Genomic DNA, 26,175 nt, shown 5'->3' on the forward strand with positions numbered 1-26,175 from the left:
TCATACATCTCCAACAGATTATTCAGAGTAAAACAAGGAGACAACGTCTCCGAATTGGAGGAAATAAGTAAGGGCTGGAGCTGCACAAGGTAGTGTTCTTGGACCAGTTCTCTATGTGCTGTACACAAATGATTTTGATCCTCCTGAATTGGATGCAGTGACAATTGCTACTTTTGCTGATGATACTGCATTACTGACAGAAGGGGAAACAGTACCAGAGGCAGACACAAAACTACAGAATGCTAGCAACAGATTCAGTGACTGGACCAAAAAATGCAGAATTCGATTGAATGAGATGAAGTCCATTCATATCAACGTCACAAACAAAAATATCAATGATCCGATTTGAATAAATCTGAATGGGAATGTAGTACCACACAGCAACACAGCAAAATACCTTGGAATAACTCTTGACGCCAAGTTAAAATGGAAAGAGCATATCAAGATGGAAAGGAGAGAGCTAGGACTCAAATAAAAATCTATTGGCTGTTGGGCCCTCAATCACAACTCTCATTGGACAACAAATTCTAAAACCTGTCTGGACGTATGGAATTCAGCTTTAGGGCTGCTCTAGAACTTCTAACATCAATCAGATTCAAACATTCCAAAACAAAGTACTGCGGAACATGGTGAATGCGCCCTGGTACATAAGGAACAGCGATTTGCACTGAGATCTGCACATCCCCTATGTGACCAGTAAGATAAGACGATTGGCAGCCCATCATGAGTCACGTCTTCTTCATCAAGACAACACCGAAGTAATCCAACTACTAGACAATACTGAACTCACAAGGAGGTTGAAGAGAACAAAGCCCTTCAAGTTGGCGTAGTGCTGGTGAAGTGAAAAAATTATATTGAATAAAAGTGTAGTGAAAGAATATTTAAATTGGTGGGATTATAGATTGGTACTGTAGGCTTCACTGCAATAAAAATCAATTTAGGATAAGAAATAAGACAACAAAATGAATGGTTAGTCCTAGTGACTAGTTTTAATAGAAATAATAAAAAATATATAAAAAATTATCAATTCTACTATTTTACTATTTGAAATTTCACTATTTAAAAAAAAATCATAACTCAGTACTGATTGAAGACAGAGAGTACTTATTGAATTCCGAATTATCTTATTTTATTCAGAATTTTATAATCTAAAAAAATACGAATGAAATTTTCTGCCCGATTACTGAAAACTGGAAAATGTACTGAAAATATGAGGTTTTTGGGCCAACCTGTATCTAGTTCAAGGAAATTTTGCATGAAAAAATTGGTTCTGGACTTATTTTATTGGACTGGAATATTATTCATTATTCATATTTTTGAATTACACATTGAATCAATTTCAACCACTTGACATTTAGCAGTCAGATTCTACAATCAGTTCCTACAATTCGGTCAATATCATATGTCTTATGTCACATTATGAAAAGTGTTTGTAGTGGGAAGTGTAGTGATTTAGTATTAGGAGAAATTTCCATTTTGTGATCAGAAAAATAATAATTGTTCTAATTATTAGGGCAGTTGCCCTGTTGTGAAAATGGAATCCAATGTAAAATATCTAGGGGTGCTTCTAGATCATAACTTGAATTGGAAGTCCCACATTAAGTCCCTCAAGAAATCTCTTCAGTTCTACCTTAGAACAATATTTAAATTAAAGCAGATGTGCAATAAAAGTACCCTGAAAGAGATTTATTACGCATTTGCCCATTCAAGAATAAGTTATGGATTGAGTTGTTGGGAAGTACATATTATTCCATTTGGATCCCATTATAAAGCTACAGAAGTCTTTTATCCGAATAATTGCTGGTGTAGGATACAGGGATAGCACTTTACCACTATTTCAAGAATTCGAGATACTCCCTCTGAGACACATGTATATCCACAAGGTACTTAATATTTTCTACCTGCTGAGTGGGAATGATGGTGTAATAGTAAGCTATTGTGAGGTGGTGGAGGGCTCTCATTTGACGCGAGGAGTACTGAATCGCCATCTCCGAGGATTGAGACCTAACTGTACCCTTTTCAAAAAATCTTTATGTTCCTCACCCCAAAATTTTTCAATCTTTTACCTATACACATCAAGATTAATTTTGGGTCCCAAAATAATAAGTATTACATCAAAACTAGCATAAAAAGATGGCTACTAAACTGCGATAGGGTTGGGGTGGAAATGATGTACAACTCCGTAATATAGTTCCAAAGGCTGTTCATTTATTTCCTTGTACACTGCGTATTACAGTCCCAAAGGATCCAATGGTAATTGAATTGATTATTCTAAATGATATTTGAGTACTGTTTAATTAAAAAAAAAATATATATATATATATATATATATATATATATATATATATATATATATATATATATATATATATTATATATTATGTATTATGTATTATATATTTATTATTATTCTACGAGCCATTTTATATATGGTTGTTGTTGTATTATGTATGTTGTGGTTTCGGTATTCTAAATTTTTCAAACCCTTACCTTATTGTGCTTGCTAATTTTGACTTTTGTCTGAGATTTGCGTATCATGTCTTATCTTGAGCTTGTTGTTATTTTATTTTATGCATAGAATTTTCCACTCTTGCTGATTTATGTATTTCTGTCTTTATCAATTCATCTCAAATCAATTAATTTATTATTCTTATTGTATTTTTTCATTTAAAGAAAATAGGTATTGTATACACTATTTTAGATAGTTCTTAGTTTTATTTAGTTATATATTTTCTCTCTTTCGTTTTCGTTTCAATAAATATTGTTTTTTTCTGTCTCTCTGATGCTCCTCCATGCGGACGTGACTTAGTCACTTGCATGGTAGAATATTTCTGTATATTATGTGAAATTTCTGCAAGTGCAATTTTGTAATTATTTTGTTTTTTTTTATACGGAAATAAAGATTATTATAAAGAAGATTATTATAATTAATAAAAACAATATAAAAACTTGTAGTACCCTTTATTAAAAACTTTTAAATATTGTAACTAAAAAATAAAACTGTTGAAATATTTAAAAGTTTTTAATAAAGGGTACTACAAGTTTTTATATTGTTTTTATTAATTTGAACAAAAGTAGCCCCTATAAGTGAAGTGATTTTATAATTATTATAAACTATTTAATCAACATGTATTTTCAGAGCTATAGATTTCTGAGTTTGTACATTGTTTAGCAATCATTTGTTTGTACCCAAATTCTGCTCTCATTTGATCATAGTACTACTGTTTGTGTATGGACAGTGTTTTGATGTGAATATATTTGCAGATGGCGACAGTTGCAGTAGATAGTAGCCAAGAACCAGTGCCAGAGTGCAGCACTGTATTTTCCCCAACCGATGATGACTTCAGCCAACAACATTATTTGATCCCTGGCTACAATCTAATATTCATCAAAGAAGAAGGTAAGATATAAGTGTGTCTTGTTAGTCATATAAGAAAAATTCATTTGAAAACACATACTTGAATCAAATCATGCTTGCTGTCTCTTTTTCTCAAATTAATGTATTTTCTTTATTCTTGTAGTTCTCCAAGATGGAGAAGAAATTTCAGAAGACGTGGACTTTGGCATAGTGCAGAGTGAAGCAGATATGTGGCCTTCTATCAGCGGCACTGCCAATGCAATAGAAGTGACTGGACTGAATGCACATTCAATCTCTCCAGTGGAAAAGTGCACTGAGCCAACTGTGACTGGCAAAGAGACCAAGCTCTACAACTGTGCTGACTGCAGCTATAAAACTCCATTGATTGCTACTTTGGAGAGACACTGGATTAGAAAACATTCTGGGGAAAAGCCTTTTAGTTGTGAGAACTGTGACTATAAATGTGCTACTTCAGACTATTTGAGAAAACATATCAGAACACATACAGGTGAAAAACCATTCAGTTGTGAATTATGTGACTTTAAATCTGCTTCTTCAAGCCATTTGAATTATCATATCAGAACACATTCAGGTGAAAAACCATTCAGTTGCGAATTATGTGACTTTAAATCTGCTTCTTCAAGCCATTTGAATTATCATATCAGAACACATTCAGGTGAAAAACCATTTACTTGTAACTTTTGTGACTACAAATGTACTCATCCAACAAGTTTGGAAGTTCATATCAGAATGCATACAGGTGAAAAACCATTCAGTTGCGAATTATGCGACTTTAAATCTGCTTCTTCAAGCCATTTAAATAATCATATCAAAACACATTCAGGTGAAAAACCATTTACTTGTAACTTCTGTGACTACAAAAGTGCTAATTCTGGCCATTTGAAGAGACACATCAGTACACACACTGGAGAAAAGCCTTTTTGTTGTGAGATGTGTGACTATAAATGCAGTCAGAAATATAGCTTGAAATTACATCTCAGAACTCATACAGGTGAAAAACTATTCAGTTGCGAATTTTGTGACTTCAAATTTGCCAAAGCCACCCATTTGAAAGTACATCTCAGAACACATACAGGTGAAAAACCATTCAGTTGTAACTTTTGTAACTACAAAAGTGCTACTTCAGGAAACTTGAAAAAACATATTAGAACACATACAGGTGAAAAACCATTCAGTTGTGAATTATGTGACCATAAATGCAGTCAGAAATCTAACTTGAAATTACATCTAAGAACACATACAGGTGAATAACCATTCAGTTACAAATGTTATGGCTTTGAATGTGCCGAATCAAGCCATTTGAAAGTACATCTCAGAACACATACATTTCTAAAACCATTTAGTTGTAATTTTTGTGACTACAAAAATGTGCTAATTCAGATGATTTGAAGAGGTACATCAGATCAAGTACAGTTCAAAATTCTTTTAGTTGCAAATTCTGTTACCATAAATGTTCTTGTTTAAATTATTTGTAGAAACACTTTGTAGGCCTAATAACAATAATTTTTGGGTATTTACCAAAAACTTATATTGAAAGAAATTGTTAGGTCTCAGCACAAGAAGCTGGAAAATGTTATCACCAGTTACGGTATCAATTGACTAGAGATACGATAATAACGGTTCTCAAGGCTATGATTATTAACAGCCAAATGAAAATAAAAGTCTTATTGTAATTATTCAAATAATATAATAAAAATAATGTTTGAGGTTAGGTTCTTTGACATTAGCTTGTCGGCGACCTTAGTAATCGGTTGAGCCATATATTTGAAAATTAGCCAGACACCTTGTAGCAAATTAATTACGTCTAGGCAGCATTTGCTAAGACTAGGATAAGAGGGTTTAGAAACTAAGCATGCCAAATAGATGTCATCAAAAATGATTAAGAAAACACAAAAATATTTATTATATCATTGAAGCATAAACATAAATAATAAAAAACAAAACAAAGAGATAAAGGAAATGGGATTTAATTTTATTGAGCGCATTAATACATGTTGCAGTCTAGGGATGTACCAATCATAATGCAGTATTTGATTGGCGCTAGAAATGATTCAATTCAAAATCTCCACGTGGTCTTTATAAAAATTTGAAATTGTTATAGAATGTACGAAATTATGTTGTTAAGATAAAGACTAAAATATTCAATCAAAGGATAGTAATATGCTGTTATTTTATGAACTATTGGACAGTACTAAATTATGTCATTGCGGAGTATTTAAAATCTGCCAATGGAAGAGGATATTTAAATTTTATGCAAATTAAAAAGTTGGAAGTATCATTGAGAAAGAATAGGGGAAGACCCATAGCCACTTGCTTGCCAGAGGTCACCAGGGACACCCACCAATTATGAGAGCATTAGAATGAATTGGGTCGATGTCAAATGAGGCAAACGACAGAAGAGTCCTGCGACAGTCAATACCAGCGATGAAAGAGACCTGCTACATTCGAGGCCAGTGATGGTAGAGGACTCCTGAAAAAGAGGCCTCAAATGTTGCCTGCGTTAGGCAACAGTTGAGGCCTCTCTAATTTTTGTACAGCCCCGACAGTCAAGACCTGCGACCGTAGAGGACTCATGAAAAAGAGGCCTCAAATGTCGCCTGCATTAGGCAACAGTTGAGGCCTCTCTAATTTTTGTACACCCCCGACAGTCAAGACCTGCGACCTGCGACCATAGAGGACTCCTGAAAAAGAGGCCTCAACTGTCGCCTGCGCTAGGCTCTCCAGAATGACAAAAACTCGTAAATACCTTTTTGATTCTTGGATGTCAAATTCTCAGTACATTATAGATGTAGGATATTATTCTACAAATCAATATCCTGTCACAAATCAATAACTTTTATTATTTTCACACATTCACATTTTACATTTTCTTGATCTATACATTGAGTTTTTCTTGTAAAAACTAAATTGTCTATTTATTTCATTAACGATGTTACTTATGGAATTAATCACATGATGATAAGTCAAAATAGAATTACCATTGCTACAATCTCATATCCTACACTCAGCCATTCTGACAAATTGGCTTGCCCTCAAGCCATAAAATAAACGAATATGAAAAGGATTACAAACATAAACAAAACATGGAAAATAAAACATACATAAACAAAACACACAATATGAAACGAATGTGAACAAAGCATAACACTGCATTACACATAACACTGCTTGATAAGACTGACTTTCTTTGGCTGTTGAGGTACTTTGAATTGCTTTTTCATTAATTTTCTTCTCTTTGTTGAGTATGCATCAACTCATACATATTCTTCATTCTATAATTATTCTTATCAATTTCACTTTTTCCAATACTAGCCAATATTTCTTTTTCATTTCTTTCTGAATTCATACCTTGACTTTCTTCCATTTCCACATCTTTCTCATCTCTCCTCATTTTTTTGTACATTCTCATTCCATTCTTCAAGTTTTTCATTAATTTCATAACTTGATTCAATTCCATTTTCCTCTCCACTATTCCATCATCACCCTCTTCCTTCCTCTTTTTACCATTTCCAATGTGCAGATGATTGTGGGGTACAGATTTTAAACTGACATAACCATTAATACTTTCAAGTTTTTGATCATCAATTTTCAATAATTCTCCACTGCAATGATTTGACAAGTTATCATTACAAGAAATCAGATCAAATTCTTGTAAATTTTTAGATTGATTTCGGTATTCAAATCTAGGTTTTGAAAAATGTTCCAACTTACCATGGTTAGAAATCAACTCCACATCAAGACTAACTTCTTGATTGTGATTATAGTTACCACAGACTCTGTTTCGAATTCCCCTCTGCTTCATCCCCATCCATACCATCAATCTTTAATTTTCTACTAGAAATTAAGATTTTTCAAAAAATTAATAGTGATAAATGGTGATGGGGCTGACAATTTGGGAAGGAGACTTTATAACTTTACCTGCTTGTTATATTTATTACTTACCTGCTTGTATGGTAAGGTCACCATAGATTTTTAATTTATAGAATAGTACAATAAAGTTGTCATAGTTTAAAAATGAAATTTCCAGTTTACAGGTAGAACAAACATACATTTACTTTCAACATGTATCTGTCCACAAACAATTATTGAAAGAGTAATGTCAACCCAAGTAAGAAGTTGCACCAATAATATTTTATAGAGATAGCAGGTTGAGAGTCTGAGTTATTGAGCACTGCTTTTTAGTGATGAAGAAAAGAGAAGTAGCCTCTCACAAGGAAAAGAGTCTACACTCCCAAATTTCAAAAAAAAAAATTCAACCAAAAATGAATTATAAACCAGGAAAACATTTTCAGGGGTGCAGTGGGCAAAGCCCCCTGCCGAGTTCAAAGTGCGAGTTATACTAGGCACAGGAATTATCTTAAGGTGTGCACAGATATACGCGCCGCGAACATGAGCAATTCACTTTTAATCAGCTGATGCCAAGTATTTTATATCTATATCTTATACAGTTTCTGTAAAAATACAGATATAGTCAGCTGATTAAAAGTGAATTGCTCATGTTCGCGGTGCATATATCTGTACGCACCTTTAGAACTGAATTTCTACAAATTGCAAGATCTCAAAAAAGGTACAAAATTATATATCTGATAATTGTTAGAGATCTTTTATGTATAGTTTTCAAAAACACAGTAAAATATTTTCAAGGAATAATGTTTATATAAAGTTGCCGATTTTTCAAATCAACTTCCTAAGGTGCGTACAGACTTTCACTCTGCTCCGCAACCGAACGTCACTCCAGCAGAGCGATTGATGATCGACCGGCGAACAAGAGTGGTTCGACCGGGGAACGCGATAAGATCTAACATCTTCCGTAACGTTCATGATGGGTGCGTGGGCGGAGCGACTGTGTTACGAGGGCGGTACGAGGGAGGAGCGTGCTCGATGCGGGTTGGAAGCGCGAATGTGTGTACGCAGCTCTAGATTATAATATAAGAAGGTTATTACTCTGGTCATCATACTATGTAACCTTTTTCTATTCTCTGAAGCTTATTAATTTTGTAACTTTTAAATTGTTTTGACGTTGACTATGCATTGGAAAATGTTTTATTTCATATAACAGATTATTTTGAATAACTGGCGAAATCGCTAAATGAAAAGATTTTATAGGTCTCTAGCAAACAGCTGCTTTGTTATCGCTGGGTGTGATATCAACAAGTGAGAGATTAGATAATAATCGGTATCCTGGCCACAATTCGAACAGCCATATAGAAAAGAATTTTATTGCTATTTATTTAATTATATAAAATAATGAATTTTTGAGGTTAGGCTCTATAATACTTACTGGTCGGCAACCTAAATAATCATTCAAGCCGTATAATTTGAAATTTGGCCAGACACCTATGGCAAATTTAGTTGTAAACAAATAGCATTCACTTAAGATGTGATGGCATGTTATTGTAAAAGAAAAAACAATTTAATAAACCTAAAAATATTTATAATGTCAAATGAGCATGTACAAAAAATGTAAAATAAATAAAAATATTAAGGGAGTGTGTATATTCTATCAGGCGCATGGATACATTTGTAATTTTGGGATAAGCCAATCAAAATACAGTAACTGACTGGCGGTAAAAGCGAGTCGATTCAAAAATAAACCTCATTATTTATATAAATGATAAGAATTTGTAAGTTATCACTACTCAGTTCATGTACCAGATGCAATTTGAGTGATTATAAAATAAAACATGTAACATCTATGTAATAGCCTAGCAGATTGACACGGACTATTTTGATTATATAATGGTGTAGCAGTTGAATATTTAACCCTTTCCAGCCCAACCTGAGAGAATCATGTTGAAAAAATTTTTTCACTGTGTATTTCGTTTATTTAGAGCTCTAATAACGTAAAAATAATGTTTTCTAGTTCAAAATATTTTTATTACGTCATAATTAAACAATGATCACAATAATCATCATTGGGCTGAAATGGTATGATAAGTCATATCCTTCTCCGATAACAAGAAATTGATATAATACAATAATTATCAGTTGATAGAAGACAATTATGTAATTGGAACACATTATGTTAAGTTCCGTAGATTAATCCTTATTTCCATAAGTAAATATTGAATTATTCCACACTTTATTGTCACTTGAATTTGAAAAATAATGTTTTATTTGACAGGTCATTCCACTCTTTTGTCAGTAAACTGTATCAAGAAGAGTGATGGTATTAGAACCCCCTTTCTATTGTTATATAATGTGAATTGACCATCACTTGAAACTTAGGCCGGTATTACACGGTAATATTTCTATTATCATATTTGATAATATGAAACGAGATTAGAATACGCAATCATATTTTCATCTTTTTTCATATGATCAACTATTATAATAGAACTATTACCGGGTAATACCGGCCTTAGGTCATTATATTCATATACAATCTTACATGAATTATATTTATTAGGTTCAGTTTCTAGAAATAAATAAATCATGGATGATAAAAGTGATGTATAATATTGTCATATAGATAAAAACGCATAAAAATAGATGAAACAAATAGAAAAGCCAAAGAAAAATTTCACTTTTTCTGGTGGAAAGAGAGGAAACAGTTCCTCTTCTGGTTTAGACAGAAAAAAAGTCCACATTTCTGACACATCATTTGTGTGTATTGCGTGATACAGTTTTTGCATCGAAGTTTTTCATTTGTAGGTATTGGCCAGTGGTCTACTCCATCGAATCGAACATCATCGGTCGGTCTAGGGGTGATTTTGTATTTTTTGGCTGGTGCTTTGTACACTGGAGCATCATTTGAAGGTCGTCCTTGCTTCTTCAATTTGTCTTGCCCACAAGACAGGAGAGCATGGGCAACACTTGTTTTGAAGTCAAGTAGTGGAACTACCTTTGTGGTCGACTGCAATTGTTTGTGATGCCGGCGGTATAGCAACCATGAATTTACTACACACATGTCGATAAGATGAAACACTATCCTCAAGTAGTATCGCTTCACTCTATGTTTATTCCTGTAGAGCTCCACTAACATATCGTGAAGGTCAACGCCCCCCATTGCAGAATTGTATTCTTTTACAATATTTGGCCGAGGTACAGGAATCCTTTGTTTTTCTGCAACAGAATATCGTTGAACATCTTCAACAGGTTCAGCAGCAGCAAAACTGGAGACAAGACTCACACAACGATTATCATACCATTTGCAAACAAAAACTTCATTCTCAATGTCAATCATTTCATCATAGCTGCCTCGACCTTTCCCTGATAAAATTTTGTCATTTTCTAATTGACATCCACAGAGCCTGTTACTTCTTACAGTACCAACTGCCAATATGCCTCTCACTTTTAGTTCACAAATCAGATGGTATGAAGTAAACCAGTTGTCACAAAACAATTTGTAGTTTTGAAATTTGGGTATAACTTCTGAAAGTCGTACAACTATTTCTCCACTAAGTCCCAGTTTATTATTTGTAGATTTCACTGTCCCTTTCCCCACATAAACCTCAAAGTCATGTACAATCCCACTCTGTGAAGCAATAGCAAAAACTTTTATGCCCCATTTATGGGGCTTGTTTTTTATATACTGTTTCATTTTTGATCTGCCCTTGAAAGGGATTATCATCTCATCCACTGAACATTTTTCCTCTGGTTCTACCTTCTTCATATTTTCTCGAACAGCATTCACAAATGGTCTTATTTTGAAAAGTTTATCATGATTAGCATCATTCAATGGCAGCATATGGGTATTATCATTTACATGGAAGTAAGTACGAAGTTTATCATATCTATTTCTAGAAATTTTGTCTGCAATAGGGGAGTACCTCGTTTCATTGGCCCAGTACATACGATAGGAAGGCATCCTTACAATAGAAGACAGCAGATTGATGCCAAGAAACTGTTCGATTTCTGCTCTATTTGTGTTAATGCTAGCTCCACTTTTTTGAACAGAGTATAAATTTGTCTGGACTACTAGATTCTCAATTATTTCTGAATCAATAAACATATCAAAATACTGTTTGGGAGTTTTCATTTCTTCTGGGGGTGTAATCTGAACTTCACATAGCTTCTCAGGAAATCTGAAATCCCGTGGTTTCCTCCATCTAGGTACTGGGTTGTAAGAAGATGCAGTCTCTCCTCCCACTTCAATCAATCCTTCATTATTGTCTAGGCCTATCACTTCTGGAAGATCAGGGGCTGGGTCATCATTCTGAATATTAGTATCATATTCTACCTGATTTAGTCCCTCTTCAAAAACTTGTAGCCTCCGTTGTAGTTCTTCTTCATTCACTTGAAGTTCGTCATCAGCATCATCATCTTCTTCATTCAAATCTTCTATATCAGAAAGATCACCCCTCAGCATATCTCCTATTTGCTCAGGTGAAAGAAATGGAGCACTCATTCTTCCTGAAACAAAATAGAACAAAAATTTTTAGTAAACAATAAAGCTGATAGCAGTAAAATATTTAAATGTATATAATAATAATAATAATAATAAGTTGAAATTTGTTTAGTATTTGTTTAGTTACTAGAAAAATATGAGGTGGGTAGAGATCTCTAATAACCAACAGTAGTTATTCTACTTACAGTACCATATCTAGAAAGCTTGTAAAAGTTTGCTCAATTATTTTTACATTATCCATGCTGGTTGTAGTAAAATATAAATTGCTGAAATGTTATTTCTACTGTATTTATCAAGGGCTCTTCAAAATTAGTCACTAATACTACATGAAGAGAGACTAGCAAACTAAACTGACTTGAATTCCCAATGATTACTATTCTCATCATGGTACATTTCAGCATAAACAATGCCCCCTGAATGATAAAACGCAATTATAATGAGACAAATTGATGAATGAAGATATTATCAATACTAAATAATTTATTTACATACATATTTTATCAATATACTTACTTTATATCAATTTCAAAATGCTCTGTAATGTGGTAGAACGTGCGACATAACCTTCTTTCCAGAAATAAACAAAAACGTAAACCGCTGGTCTTCTTCTGTAGAAACAGTGCTACCAATACAACCTAGACATATTATTTCACTAACCGAGATAGAAATTATAGTCATTGGGAGCCAGAGAGCGCGAATTTTGAACCTAGAAAACCATGATCATTATTCTACTCACTGGGCTGGAAATAATATGCAAATTTGGAATACGGAAGTATGATCGTAGAGAATAGGGGTAGATGAGAGCCCACTTGCTTGCCAGAGGTCACCAGGAACAGCCACCAATTTTATAGAGCACAAGTCCCTTTGTTAATAATTGTACGTTTGAAAGGTTTAAGTTTAAATTCAATAATTAATTTCATAAGACTCAGTGAGGCTGTATTAAGGCTTGAGTCATACAGATATTCTATTATTCCCTTGGAGAGGACGACTTCAGCCACCAAAAAACCTAAGACGATGGAAGAATTCAGAACGCCATCATAATCTTGTGAATTTCGACACATGAGTTATATAGTTAAAAGGAAATATATCTAGGGCACCCTCAATGCTTCAAGTGAAACAAGATCTATAAAGCTAGCTTGTCAAAAGGTTATTTAAATATTGAAATTAATTTCAAACTTGCGCAAGTCTCAAAACATAAAAAGGGATTTCTATTAATTAAGAACAATATATCAGATTTACATGTTTAAGTATGCACAGATGAAATATTTAAAATTTGATGTTATAATTTATATGCTCACTCAATCATTCTTTTATTAGTAAATCATAAAGATATAAATGAAGCTCATGTTCACTGGATAAATTGATTTGTCTAATTTCCACCAGAGGCCAAACCTTTAGCCCTGAGAAATACATACAGTATTAATATATTTGAGATTTATAATTTATTAATTAGTTATTTATATTAATTTTGAAAGAAGGTATATGAGATTTTATTCAGCAAGTCGATAACTGAGCTGCATAATTTAAATGCATATGATTGATGATTTAAGAAGCACATGGTAATTTTTCGTGCTAAAAGCAAAACCTAATAAGTGAGCTATCTGTGATATTTTTTCGATATATATTTGCTCTTATTTTATTCTTTATACTTGTTGCTCTATATATTTATTTATTCATTAATATTTTGTGTAATATATTTGTGTCAATATTTGATGGTGTATCCTTTATTTATTTCCCTATCTCCATGCATGACCAATCTCGTTATAATCTATTCAGTTACCAGTAGGCTATTGAAAAATTATTAAGATTACCAGCCAACTATATTCTTCACCGGATAAGTTGGGGAAAACAATGATAAACAGCATTGATTATCAAATCTTTGGAAATTATATGTTCCAGAGATATATATAAATTATCCAGTAACAGCAAATCTGATTTGAAGAATCTCAAAGTCATAGTATTAAGTTGCAGCAACTTAAATTATCGCATCTGCATTTGCAGAATTCAACAAATCAGTCACAGAAATTGTGGACTGTTGGAGCAGCCGACGTCAGTAACCAGCAAGAGCAGAGAACTGCGGGAGCTCCTGGGCGAGCCAGTAAGAAATTGTTATTATTATTATTCTAGGAACCACAATAAGGGTTATATATCTTATAATTCATGCTCCACCGACTGCAGCCAAGCAGGGCACACGTTAGTGAAAAAGGATAATGTTACAGTCAATAAATTGACTTTCATTTCTATTAAGTTCAGCATGTAAAATAAAGAGACCCACATCTTTCCACACTCCAATATTAAGTTACATCAACAAAAGTGGTCAAGTCTTATAAAATTGAAAAGTGCATTCAGTTCACCTGGTAGTATGTTTGATATGATATACATTCCAGTACTTGGATGATGGTCCCTAAACATATTTTTAAGTAATGGGAATCCATTACTACTGTATTATGCCTCCTTCATTGACAAATATAAATATTTATCTATCTATAAGACAAGATAGTGTTTGTCTGTGAGCTCATCACACTTGAAGTACTTGACTGATTAAGCTGTAATTCTTCACAAAGATGGCCTGTATACCAACAAGTGTCATAGGCCTATTTTCGTTCTGAAAATTCTTTAAAGATAAGCCCTACAATCCTTCAAAGTTCATATGCTTTTTTTATGAAGGAAGTTTCCATTATTTGGTTTTCAACAAATCAGATGTTATAATCATTACAAAATTTATTCCATAACATCTATTATACACTAGATAATGATGCACTATTGACCCATTGGTACAGGTACAGTCTGGTATCGCAGTAGGATGTGTCCTCAATTGTCATCTGCTGCAAGCGACTCTATAATTTTTGTACAGGCACGACAATCGAGGCCAGCGATGGTAGAGGACTCCTGAAAATGAGGCCTCAAATGTCACCTGCATTAAGGTGCATACAGACTGTCGCTCTGCTCTGCAACTGAACGTCACTCCAGCAGAGCGATTGATGATCGACCGGCGAGCAACAGTGGTTCGACCGGAGAACGCGAGAAGATCTAACATCTTCCATAACGTTCATGATGGGTGTGTGGGCGGTGCGACTGTGGTTCGATGGTGGTACGAGGGAGGAGTGTGCTCGGTGCGGGTTGGAAGCGCGAGTATGTGTACGCAGCTTAAGGTGACAGTTGAGGCCTCTCTAATTTTTGTATAGCCCCAACAGTTGAGACCTGCATGGTAGAGGACTCCTGAAAAAGAGGCCTCAAATGTCGCCTGCGTTAGGCGATAGTAGAAGACTCTTCAATTTTCGTACACTCCCAACAGTCGAGGCCTACAACCATAGAGGACTGGAAAACAGTCCTCTCCTGTCACAGGCCTTGACTGTCGCGCCCCCAACTGAATCCCTTATTGTACATTAAATAATTTTTGCAAAGGTTTAAGTTTTGATTTTTGTAATTAAAAATAAAATTCATACAACTCAGTGATGTTGCAGTATGACATGAATTGTTAAATTTAAATATTCCCACTGGAGAGGATGACAGCAGCCCACCAGAAAAGGCTAAGGACATATGAGACGAATCCAGGCCACCATCAATAATATTGTGAAAGATCTACACATGAGTTGAATAGTTATTAAAGAGGGCCCTTAGTGCTACAAATCGATCACAATTTAATAAAGCTAGCTCATCAAAGGTCTATTTAAAAATCAAACTTAATATTGAAATTTGCGCAAATATTCAAACTTTTAAGGGTTGAAAAGTCTTGATAAGAACAATTTATGAGAATTTAATATTTAAGTATGCACAGAGTAAATATTTATTAATACTTGATTTATTATATATGCTCACTTATTGATATTTTTTATCAGTTATTTATAAGAATTTTCTGAAGCTCATGTTCACAAGATAAATTATTTTATCTGAATTCCACCTGAGGCCGAACCCAAGCCCTGAGATATTTTAATATTTCTCATATTGATGGAAGTAAGATTTATGTTCTGAACAAAGCTCAGGCTAGAGCTACGAGAGGACTGTAATTTACTATTTAAATAATCAAATACAAACAAGGGGCAAAATTTAATCTTCAATTTGAGCCAGGTTATTTGTACAGTTAAACTCTGCATTAATGAACAATAAAAAAGAGCAAAAACTCACCAAATTTATTCCAATCTTGACTACTTGCCCTTCGAAGCCTTTATTAGGTGTTTTGGTCAGGTTCAGGGTGGGACGAAATCTGGGAAGAGACAGGTTCTTGCTTCCGGGCTGCCTTTTTGCGTTCAACTTGCAGGCTATGCACTGTGTTTTGAACAAAGCTCAAACTGGATTCTTTATAAATTCAAATCCGATTCAAATTAATTCAATTAAATACTATTTACGCTGTTATATTCATAATTCACACACATAAACAATTTACAAGAAATTTCCGATTGAAAATTACATGGCAAACACAACTTTGGTCTTGCAAAACAGGCTGACGAGACAAGACAGATGACTCACAAAGAAATCCTCAATGCCAAGCAAGCAGGATGGTCTGCGCCGACGCAAACACAAGCCTGCTATTGGCGGAATTACAGTCTGGCATTCTGGCGCTACAATTCGAATTCTCTGGCCAGAACATACCCCCGCCTCTGAAAAACTATTTTTCAGCCAAGTTAAAAAATTAAAAAAACCAAGGAAAGGAAAAAATCCAGACATGCCAAAAAGAACAAAACACCAACACCAATAAACAAAACAAAAGAAAAAAATGCAACAATCACAACAACTATTGAGTTGGGAGTGGATATAATTTTGTTACTGGTCTTTTATAAATACCAGTTTTTAGGCAAACACTTGCCACTCGAACCTCGCAGTCACTTCCTGGAAACACTTGTTCAATGACACCCAGTGGCCACTGCAATGGAGGTGTGTTTGGTTGGTCAACTACCACAACCGTTCCCACACCGATAGAAGTGGGTGATTTCAACCATTTTTCATGACTTTGAAGTTCGTGCAGGTACTCTCTTCTACAACGGTTCCAGAACGATTGAATAAATAAGTTGACTGATCAATTCATACCTGGTGAGACGATTCACAGGGACACTGTCCATGTCCCGCATGGGAAACGATTTCAACGGTGTTAGAGTCAAAAAGTGTGCTGGTGTTAAAGCCAGCGGTTCATGCAGATCCTCACTCAGTACACACAGTGGGCGGGAATTCAGGACACCTTCAATCTGCACCAATACAGTGTTCAGTTCCTTATAGGTGAGAAGTTGATTGCCAATTACTCGGAACAGATGCAACTTTACAGATTTGACATTTGCCTCCCACAGACCTCCAAAATGCGGCGAACCAGGGGGAATAAATTTCCAATCAATTTTGTGTTCGGTGAGTTGACTAGTCAATGTGGTTTGAAACTCAGACGAGTTCAAAAGTTGAGATATTTTTCGCAACTGTTCCTTGGCACCTACAAAATTAGTACCACAATCGGAATACATCACATGACAGGGTCCACGACGTGACAAAAAACAACAAAACGCAGCTAAAAACATGGGGGTTGATAGATCCGATACCAACTCAATATGTACCGCCTTTGTTGCCATACACACAAACAGACAAATGTAGGCTTTCAAAACACAAGGATTACGACGTCTCGTCATAGTAATATGCAGAGGACCAGCGTAATCCACACCACAATTTTCAAATGGTTTGCATTTTGACACTTGACAAGCAGGCAGGTCACCCATTTTCGGAATAATTGCATTATTACTAGGTCGAACACAGAAACAACAATTACACTTAAAGACACAAATACGAATAATAGAGCGAGCAGACAGTATCCAGAATTTCTGTCCGATCAAGGAAAACAATAACGAAGGCCAGCATGACAATTCTTCTTGTGATGATAATCGATTAACATCGATACGAAAGCATCGGATTTTGGTAAAATCATCTGATGACAAGTCTCAAATTTAAGTCCAGCATGAGACAAACGACCGCCGATGTGAATCACACATCTATCAATGAATGGAGACAGGTGACGTAGGCGCATAGAACAATCTTCTCCCTTCTCTAATTGCACAAATTCACATGAAAAATGTATCTTCTGTACCACTTTACATAGATACCTCTCAGCAACATCGAAATCTGATTCTTCTGATTGGGGTAAGATTCATAAGAATTTGAGAACAAGAATTACAATTCTCAAAAGACGACCATAATCCGAACAACGACCAATCAATAACTATATTGCATTGCTGTTACAATCAGGAGATTTTGTGACTGTCAACACTGACAGTTTTTTCGCCTCTGGTGGATCCACTATCTCTTCCATTTGAGTTTGAACGGGCCAATCGCATTCGTCCTCTGCTATCCATGATGGACCTGAGAGCCACAACAGAAAGTTCACAAGCTCAACTGGTGATAAACCTCTAGACAAACAGTCAGCGGGATTTTCAATTCCAGCAACAAGCATCCACCCCTGTATACAAGAATCCTGTATTTTTGCGACGTGATTACCAACAAGAGTTTGCCATTTCGTGGATGGAGCATTAATCCAACACAAGGTGACTGTAGAATCAGAGAGTGCGACAATACGAGACACATGACAACGTTCACTAATAATAGTGACTACTGAATTCATGATTTCTGCCAACAAGAGTGCCACACACAACTCCAAACGAGGTATTGAAACAACTTTAGATGGTGCTACCTTGGACTTTGAACACAATAATACAACTCTTGGCTCCTCGCTCTCATTCTGTGACTTCACATAGATAACTGCACCAAAACCAGACAATGATGCATCACAAAAACCAATCAAACTGATGTGAGAATCCTGAAACAAACCAACGTGATGTGGAACAGCAAATTTCAACAATAGAGGCAACTCTTTTTGACAATTCTCCCAAAGAGTGCATATAGACTCAGGCGGCTTCTCGTCCCAATCCACTCCTAATTTCCACAGTTTCTGGACAAGACACTTTAGAAATAATGTAAACGGTGACAAGAGACCAAGTGGATCATAGATACGAGCCATCACTGACAGAATAGAATGCTTAGTAGCGACGACCTCACCACTCTTGACTGAAAACTGAAACAGATCAGTACTAGGTTGCCAATTCAATCCCAAGATAGCCAAGGAGTTGTCTGCTTCGAAATCCTTGTACGAAAACGATTTCTCTTCCTCCGAGAATTTCTCCAACATTGATGGTGAATTTGAAGTCCACTTTGTGAGCAAGAAACCTCCTCCCTCAAACAGCTGCTTGGACTGACGATACAGCTCCGCGGCCTCTGACTCTGTGGCGACAGATGTGACTAAGTCGTCCATGAACATGTCTCCTGGTATTCTCGCCTTGGCTGCTGGAAAACGATCTCCATCCTCCTCTACAAGCTGGTGGACGGTGCGAAGCGCCAAATATGGAGAGCTTGAAACACCAAAAACAACACAATTGAGCTGATAAATTTCGATTGGATCCTCCGGCGAAAATCTCCACAATACACGCTGATAACGATGGCAGGAATCCTCCACTAATATCTGTCGATACATTTGTTTAATGTCGGCAGTTAGTGCAATTGGGAACAAACGAAAATTAACTAACAAAACAAAAATGTCAGTCTGCAATTTGGGACCAGCATGAAGAACCTGGTTCAATGACAAACCAGATGATGTTCTGGAACCAGCATCAAATACAATTCGGATGGGCGTGGTAGTGCTGCTTGCTTTCACGATGGCGTGATGCGGTATGTAGTAACCACCTCGGTCTGTCTGATCTGCTACAAACGACATGTGACCCTGACGTAGGTAATTGATCAATATTTCATGATATGAAATACGAGTATTGCTGTCAAGCTCTAGTCGTCTCTCCAAAGTCAGCAGTCTGCGTTCGGCGACAGCATACGAATCTCCCAAGCTGCTGGGCGGCTCCGCAAATGACAAGGCAACAACAAAACGACCAGAATTCACACGATGTACAGACTTCCGAAAATTTACCTCACACTCCAACTCTTCCGGTTTCAGTTGACAGCTTGGTGCAGGGCACGATTCCAACTCCCAAAAACGTTCCACAAAACTATCAACGATGGACTACTAACGAATGGACTACAGATGGCTGTAAAACAATTCGACACATTCGTTGTTGAAGTGAGAATCGGCGCTCTCCCCATCAGAATGTGACCAAAGACACTATTAACAGTCATCAATTCGTGTGATTCACCTGTACAAGGACTCACGTAGCAAGTGAGGAACTAACTCCGCACCAATGATGCCATCTATTCTACTAGGAAGGTAGAATTTGTCGTCAGCCAGTGTGAGATTTTCAAGATGATGAAGTTTGGATCTGTCGATTTCACAAGAAGGCAACTTGTCGATGATTTTATCTACCACTGTGGCATCCATCAAAAACTTGATGGTAGGATCCAACTTCGACTGAATCGACACACAAGTACAACCTCGAACTTCACTAGTACCACCACCGAATCCACGAACAACGGTTTTCATGGGCTGGAATGGTAGTCTCAAACGCCGACACAATTTGGCTGTAACAAAATGACACTGACTCCCGGTGTCAACCAAGAAACGAACATCACAAAGCTGATCATTACAATCTCGAACATGTGCAGTGACGGTCGACAACACAACGGTCGAATTTTCTACATTGTTGGATGTAGAACAACAACTAATAGGTGATGTGCCACCTGCCTTGGAGTTCGACGAGGACGCAAAACCTTCATTGGAACTTGATCTGGAAAAGTGCAATAAAGAATGATGAGATTCTCGACATTGAGCACACTGAGTTTTACTACGACAATTTCTACTCAAATGATCCACATCAAGACAACGAAAACAACAAAACTTTCCTTTAATCAAACAATAACGATCCCAAGGAGTCATTTTCAAGAAACTTGCACAATCTACTAACTGATGACCCGGTTTTGAGCACTTCAGACAATTGGGATTTTTACTAGATGCATCGTTAGATGAATCATTAGATTGAACCACAAACACCTTTGATTTATTATCCTTTTGTGCTTCATATTAAACGATTCAGTCTGTTTCTCATCAGAAGGAAGAGTCTTAATTTGCTTTTCAATGAATTTGACATAATCGGTATAAGTTGGCATAGCCTTGTCACGGACGGCCAATTCAAAATTTCTACGAGAACTTGGATCCAGCAATCTCAAGCCATGATAGAGGAATATCGAGTCTGACAAATCAGTGAGTTGCAATCTCTTCAATGCATTGATTGAACTGCAAAACCCATCCAAAATCGCAATACAACCTGCCTTTGATTCTGATTTTATTGGACGAAATTCAAAAATTTGTTTGAAATAGGCATCGACTTGCGCCCGTGGATCGTTATAGCGGGTCAATAGTGCCTGCCAAATTATTTGATAATTGTTAGCCAATGGTGGCGAATGATGACAAATATTTGCTGCTTGTCCAGTAAGTCTACTTACAAGATATTGGACCTTCTGCTGATTGTTCAAATTCTTGTTGTCATGTACCAATGCCTTGAATAGTTCATAAAACACCGACCATTGAGTCTGGTTCCCATCAAATTTCGGAAGGTCGATTTTAGGCAGTACCGACTCGGACACGACCGGCTGTGAACTAGCTGCTGTAGCTGCCAAAGATTGAGCAATAGCGACAGTCGCCTCTCTCTGTTTGAGAGTGTTAGCCACTACTTCAATATACTGAAACAGATCTAGGTGTGAGTCGTTGAATGCTACAACATGATCTTTATTCAACTCAAGTTCCAACTCATTAACCACTAATTCTGTCTTTTCATAATCCGAAATGGTCTGAGACACCCGAGGATACAAGATTGGAAATTGCTCAGCAACTTTTGGATCAGAGACATTTTTAGACAGGTCATAAATTCTTTGCAATCTGGCATACAATTGTTCCAGTTTAGCGCGATGCACCCTGATTTGTTTCTGTAATTTTTCCTCCATCTTGAACTCATACACAAAACAATTCAGCCCCGACAATACAAACAACAGACAATAAAACAAGAATGAGTTCAAAACTAGATGAAAGGAAGAATCACGAGTTAGTAAGTTATCAAAGTTAAACTTTGATTATCAATTCACAAGATAAGTTATGCTGAAGACAAAACTATATGATTAGATAATGTTCTTCCAACAACTCACAAACAAACGATAACTTGTTGAATTGAACAAACAAAATCATGCTGGTGATTAACCTTCACTAACATGTATAAAAAATGGACAATACAAATTCCAACAAACAAACAAATTCCTGAAAAAGAGCACAATGAGCCTAGTTTTAGGAAATTATAATTTTAACTGAAATAAATTTAATTTCAGACAAATACAAATTGACAAGAAACCTTGCTCTTAGAACAAGGCTACAACAAACTTAAGTTGAGCATGGATCAGACCATTCTCAACATGCCAACATTGGACAAATACGAAACTGCTTAAATCCAATGTGTGTGAATTAATCAACAAATTACAAATTCAAATTCATCCCGGCTCAGCAGGATCAGAAAATGTTCTGAACAAAGCTCAGGCTAGAGCTACCAGAGGACTGTAATTCACTATTTAAATAATCAAATACAAACAAGGGGCAAAATTTAATCTTCAATTTGAGCCAGGTTATTTGTACAGTTAAACTCTGCATTAATGAACAATAAAAAAGAGCAGAAGCTCACCAAATTTATTCCAATCTTGACTACTTGCCCTTCGAAGCCTTTATTAGGTGTTTTGGTCAGGTTCAGGGTGGGATGAAATCTGGGAAGAGAAAGGTTCTTGCTTCCAGGCTGCCTTTTTGCGTTCAACTTGCAGGCTATGCACTGTGTTTTGAACAAAGCTCAAACTGGATTCTTTATAAATTCAAATCCGATTCAAATTAATTCAATTCAATACTATTTACGCTGTTATATTCATAATTCACACACATGACACTCAAACAATTTACAAGAAATTTCCGATCGAAAATTACATGACAAACACAACTTTGGTCTTGCAAAACGGGCTGACGAGACAAGACGGACGACTCACAAAGAAATCCACAATGCCAAGCAAGCAGGACGGTCTGCGCCGACGCAAACACAAGCCTGCTATTGGCAGAATTACAGTCTGGCATTCTGGCGCTACAATTCGAATTCTCTGGCCAGAACAATTTATAAATTTTATTCCACAAGTAACAGCAAGTCGATAACTGAGCTATAGAAATAGACAGAATATATGCTGACTAGCCGTCAGGCTCGCTTTGCTCGCCATATCCGTCTAGCCAGGGGGCTCCGCCCCCTGGACCCCCGACTAAATCGTCCAAGAATGAGATCTGCATTTTTCATTTGAGCATTTCTATCATAATATTATGTTGGGACAATCCAGTCGGGGGTCCAGACTAAACGTCTGGCTAAACAGATATGGCGAGTGAAGCGAGCCTGTCGGCTAGTAATATGATATTCCCAGGATTGAAGTAGCAGTGCCCAATCAATTTTTCCGCGATGAATGCATTTAAATCTTCAACTTGGTGCCAACCTAACAAAGTCAACTCAACTTAATGCCAACCTGACAAAATTATTAATTTAGTTGCCAGTTAACAACTGTTTCGAAGAGGTACTCTATCTAGATTATAGTTCTATAGTAACATATGATATGAAAATTTCAATCATAATTAAGAGATTGGGAGAAGAAGAATATACATGCTAAAAGACGAACTTTAAATTCTTAAAAACAACCCTTAGAGTTAAAATATTGCCAAAAGATTTCTTAGTGCGCCTCTAAAGGGCCAACTGAACATACCTACCAAATCTGAACGTTTTTGGTCCGGTAGATTTTTAGTTATGCGAGTGAGTGAGTGAGTGAGTCAGTCAGTCAGTCAGTCAGTCAGTGAGTGAGTGCCATTTCGCTTTTATATATATATAGATTAAAGAAGCACGAGATATATTATTTGATGCTAATAAGCAAAGTAAAATAATTTGTGAGCTATCTGTGATATTTTTTGCAATATATATTTCCTCATATTATTTTTATATTTATCTTTCTATTTTTTGTCATTGCTTGTTGATATTTCATGTATATTATATATTTTATTTGTTAAATGGTGTACCCATCATTTATGATCCTGTCTTCATGCATAACCAATCTTATTCTAGTCTGTTTTATTTTTCTATTATTGACAAATTATTTAAATTTTCACCAATTGGTGCATTAAATTGGTAATGTGAATATCAAATTCCATGTTATTGCACTGTCTGAGACATGGATTACAGAAGACACACAGTTTAACTACAATTTGCAGAGCTATAAAGCAATACAAAGAAAAAGTAAATACTAAAAATGCGATGGGCTATGTTTATTTATTAATGAAAATATTAAAACTGAATCAATAAACATCGTTATCAAAAAAGCAAACTATATCTGCATTTAATCGGTCTGAAAATCATCGGTCTGAAGATAGCCCTACACACAGCAGACCTAGGACTCAGACCGTCTGAAGTCTGGTCTTGAAGTGTGTAGGGGGCTGTATACATATATACTGTTGGTACTGTGTGACAGAATTTCCTTGTTTGGGTGTTGGCCTTGTGGTTGTCTTGTGGCTTCCTTCTCTCCAGAAAAATGGCTGACCTGTAGTGTTGAAATTGAAACTGGTCTTAGTGTAACTGATTTAAATTGAATAAAATTTTGTATTCTCATGTGAGAATAAAGTGTAGCCTATTTTGTGTTAAATGTTGTGAAGCACCCACCTTCTGTGTAATAAATGTGTTTGAAAGAGCTATATATCAGAAAATAAAATAATAAAAGTTATTCGATGTATTGTAGTCAAGATAAGTATTTTAGCTTTAAGTTTTTCTGTAGGAATTTTACTTTTGGAAAGTGTATTAAACTATCAATTTTGATAGGGTAATAATATCTTTGTCCCATAATCAAATAATTGGTGTAGGCAATGTTATTTTGTAGATGGTTATAATTCATCTTGATGTAGGCCTACATGTATTTCAAGTTATTGTAATATTTTTTCATGAGTAGCAAGAGTCCACTAAATTATAATTCAATGTGCTCTGCATTGGACTTTTTACTTTCCTTGCCCTATTACCATAGGTACCTAAGGAAAGTATTGCTTTCCGAAAAAAATTAAGGTACCCTAATTTCTAAATTTCTATACGTTTCAAGGTCCCCTGAGTCCAAAAAAGTGTTTTTTGGGTATTGGTCTGTATGTGTGTGTGTGTGTGCATGAGTGTATGTGCGTCTGTGTACACGATATCTCATCTCCAAATTAACAGAATGACTTGAAATTTTGGAACTTAAGGTTCTTACACTATAAGGATCCGACACGAACAATTTCGATCGAATGTGATTCAAGATGGCGCCTAAAATGGCAAAAATGTTGTCAAAAACAGGGTTTTTCACGATTTTCTGGAAAATGGCTCCAACGATTTTGATCAAATTTATACCTAAAATAGTCATTGATAAGCTATATCAACTGCCACAAGTCCCATATCTGTAAAAACTTCAGGAGCTCCGCCCCATCTATGCAAAGATTGATTTTAGATTTCCAATTGTCAGGTCTGAGATATAATTTAAACGAAAAATTTCTAGTGGAAACGATTGAGCATGGACATCTCTTCAATTAATGACCAGTAACATTTTCACCTAAAATTGAAAATAAGCTTGAAATTTGAGAAAATGTAATTATTCAATTGCAAACTGTTGGCAACTGTTGATTCTATTAAATCATTCACTATGTAGAGATAGCAGATCTCGTGTGTATCCAGCATTATCGACCTGTCACCAGCTGGCTCAGATCATTGACTTGAGATGCGCGTTTACACTAATGTCAGGTGATCAATTTTCATAATGGCAAGGAAAGTTGTGTGAGTGCGCCACACCAGATTTTTATTCACTATTTACTAGTCCCATTCATATTCAACATCAAGATATAGAATGAGGAACCAATGACTTGCCAATAGGAACAGGTAAAATTGGACCAAACCAATTGGACAAAAAAGGTAAGACAGCAAGTGGCATGAAATTTCCAAATTGATAATAATGTTGTTGACTTTTGACAGATTAATCTAAAAATTCAGGTAGGCTATACATCACTAGTATTGATTAAATGTTAGTGTTTCTTAGCAGAAATTTCCCTCAACTTTTAATCAATTACCGTATGTACTACCTACAGTTTATGATAAAGTGACAGACTCCTGTGAATTATTTATTTTAATTTATTAAATAATACAATTTATAAAACTAATAATAAAGTTTACAATACAATATGATATTAGGCATATCTAACTCTTTCTAATTATCCTTTTCAATCTAATGACAATATTATCATCATTTTTTTTAGTTTTACAATTATTTTATAACTTTTAGATTAATAGAATCATTGAATAATAATAAGGTCTCTGCTAAATGTTGCATTGTTCACAAGTTTTATTTAACAAAGCTAGCAAACTGTGCTATGTGCTGCATGGGGTAAGTTAGTTGTGTATGAATATGAATAGATATTTTAATTATGACA

The 26,175-nt window shown here is 35.5% G+C and overlaps 2 protein-coding genes across 3 annotated transcripts in view; one reads left to right on the plus strand and one right to left on the minus strand.

Annotated features, from left to right (window-relative positions):
• LOC111049378 (gastrula zinc finger protein XlCGF57.1) overlaps positions 1–4,971 on the plus strand; it is a 52,777-nt gene extending 47,806 nt beyond the window's left edge. For both annotated transcript variants that reach the window (XM_039435552.1, XM_039435556.1), the window contains 2 exons: positions 3,265–3,400; positions 3,522–4,971. In XM_039435552.1, coding sequence (XP_039291486.1) covers positions 3,265–3,400; positions 3,522–4,630 — 1,245 coding nt within the window. In that variant the 3' untranslated portion in view covers positions 4,631–4,971. The remainder of the gene's footprint in view (positions 1–3,264; positions 3,401–3,521) is intronic.
• Positions 4,972–9,823: 4,852 nt separating this feature from the next.
• Positions 9,824–12,661, minus strand: LOC120353059 (piggyBac transposable element-derived protein 3-like). Its single transcript, XM_039435575.1, has 2 exons — positions 12,243–12,661; positions 9,824–11,734 (listed from the first exon to the last, which is right to left on the minus strand). The coding sequence occupies exon 2, from the start codon at positions 11,727–11,729 to the stop codon at positions 9,903–9,905; it is 1,827 nt and encodes a 608-aa protein (XP_039291509.1). The 5' UTR covers positions 11,730–11,734; positions 12,243–12,661; the 3' UTR covers positions 9,824–9,902.
• Positions 12,662–26,175: the final 13,514 nt, after the last annotated feature.

Source organism: Nilaparvata lugens, chromosome 1, assembly GCF_014356525.2.
Source record: "Nilaparvata lugens isolate BPH chromosome 1, ASM1435652v1, whole genome shotgun sequence".
Taxonomy (NCBI): Eukaryota; Metazoa; Arthropoda; class Insecta; order Hemiptera; family Delphacidae; genus Nilaparvata; species Nilaparvata lugens.